Source organism: Monopterus albus, unplaced genomic scaffold, assembly GCF_001952655.1.
Source record: "Monopterus albus unplaced genomic scaffold, M_albus_1.0 scaffold252.1, whole genome shotgun sequence".
NCBI lineage: Eukaryota > Metazoa > Chordata > Actinopteri > Synbranchiformes > Synbranchidae > Monopterus > Monopterus albus.
Window position 1 is genome coordinate 157,687 of NW_018128132.1, and position 2,069 is coordinate 159,755.

Here is a 2,069-nt window from a genome sequence, read left to right on the forward strand (position 1 = left end):
TGCAACAAATCCAACGTGCCTGACATGGTGAACGATATTCTGTACTCTACTGCAACTATTTGTCAACCGTCATGCTGCCTGCCCCATACACCTAGTGCTGAATGGCAGTTGAGGCAGAAATAAATCACTTTGCGGTTATTAGTTGTGGATATTGATTAACACAGCTTAGCGAGGAAAAGGGAGTGCTTAGTTTGATGCAAGGGATCTTACTGCTAATGCAAACATGGCAGAATCATTGCCATATGAAACTGAGATCGCCCAGGGATCTAAATTATGCTCACAAAACAATTTATCGTGCAGCCCTAGGAAGAAGCCATTGCTCCAATACCACCATAAAAAGAGTTTGTAGAGAGTTTGTAGCTGCACATGGGTACAAAGATCTGACTTTTTGGAGAACTGTCCTTTGGTCTGATGAAACAAAACTTGAACTATTTGTCCAACCATCCCAACCGTGAAACACGGAAGAGGATGGTTGGACTGTTGTGGGGGCTGCAGGAGGAACTGGGGCACTTCACAGAATAGATGGTGACATTTGAATACAATAGACTTAATACGTGAGTGATTTGGGAGATGCATAGTTTCACAGTATCATTGTGAGTAAAGAAATTGTGGGACAAAAATCTTGGGAGGGGTGGATTAAATTTGCCCAAGGTGCCTAGTAGCATTAGGTTGCTAATGAATGTCAACAGAAGGTGCTTGCGGGTTTTGATTGACATGCCAGCGCGCTAGCAAAACATTCTGGGATTTGCAGTATTAGCGGTGCATGCAATATATATATACTGGCAGGCCAGCTCTAATAAACATTTGAAATTATCTCGTGGGCCAAATATACTTACACCCGCAGGCCTGAGTTTCACATATATGATCTAGGATTTACTGTGGGGTCAGCCCCTAGTGGTGAAACAGTCACATGACTTGGCTGCTGTGAAACAAGCTTTGAAGCGATGCTTCAAAACAGAAATGTTGCAAGTGGTTCATAGCGTGTCAATACGCTGTTTCAAGCTGTACCATCAATAGTTTGGAAGCTTGTTCCAGAGCCCAGGAGCAGACCCTGGCAAATGCTCTCTCACCCAGTTACTCACCTACAGTAGCATGTGGCACCACAAGAAGAGCAGTGGATGTAGAGCGCAGGTTTCGAGGTGTAGGATAATGAGATTATTTCGGTCAAATGTGGGGGTGCTAGGCCATGTAGTGCTTTAAAAGTGAAAAGAAGCAGCTTAATCATAGAAAAATTAAACACTGGTAACATTTTTTTAACCACTATTGCGAGCATATTCATACAGCCTTATCGCAGATGGAAAATATTCATAATAATTCATCGGTGTCAATAGCGTGACCGTTTTTTGCCATGCTGTTTGATCAGTAAATGCACATGAAGAATACCTGTCACCCTGCTCATAGAACAGTTATCTTTTTGTGCGTTGTAGATGGGCATGTCTCCCTCCAGAATGCCGCAGGCCCAGAGCATGTTGGGTGGACACAGCGGCGGCAACATGGTGGGCCAGACGGCCAGCCAGGGACAGTTTCTGGCTCAGACCCAGTTCCCTCCAGGATCTTCTACAGTTGCTGCAACGGGTGCTATGAATGTCACTGTGGGGCCTGGCATGGGTCAGCTACAGGCCCAGGCTGCTGTCACCCAGGTGAGACATGAAGAGAGATGAGGGGCATGAAGCTGTTGGAAACAGAGATGGAGAACTGATTGGTTTGGCTGCGGTTGGTAATACTGTCCCTTCTAGAGATGCTGCAGAGCTGTGCCAATTCCAACTAGCTGCTGGGAAAACTAAGCTCAAACTACTTTAACCAATCATACTATGCACTAATTGCTCTTTAATTGTTCTCATACCAATCACAAGGTGCTCTCTAAACCCCAAATTGTGTGTGGTGGTGTGTGTGTTTGATGTTTTTGTTTGTTTGCTTCTCCTGTGTATGTCTGTCTGCCTGCACTGTGTGTGTCCTTCTCTCCAACAGCAGCAGCAGCAGAGCGCTAACCTTCCCATGAATGCACTTGGCCCCTCACTGGGCCCTCAGCTAGCCTCCTCCCAAACCCCTTTACACTCCACGCCTCCGCC

General features: G+C 45.9%; 1 protein-coding gene across 1 annotated transcript in view; it reads left to right on the forward strand.

Moving 5' to 3' along the window:
- Positions 1 to 2,069, forward strand: part of crebbpa (CREB binding lysine acetyltransferase a) — a 66,146-nt gene that overhangs the window by 41,210 nt on the left and 22,867 nt on the right. Inside the window, exon 13 of the mRNA XM_020621002.1 lies at positions 1,428 to 1,640. Within this exon, the coding sequence (XP_020476658.1) occupies positions 1,428 to 1,640 (213 nt within the window). The remainder of the gene's footprint in view (positions 1 to 1,427; positions 1,641 to 2,069) is intronic.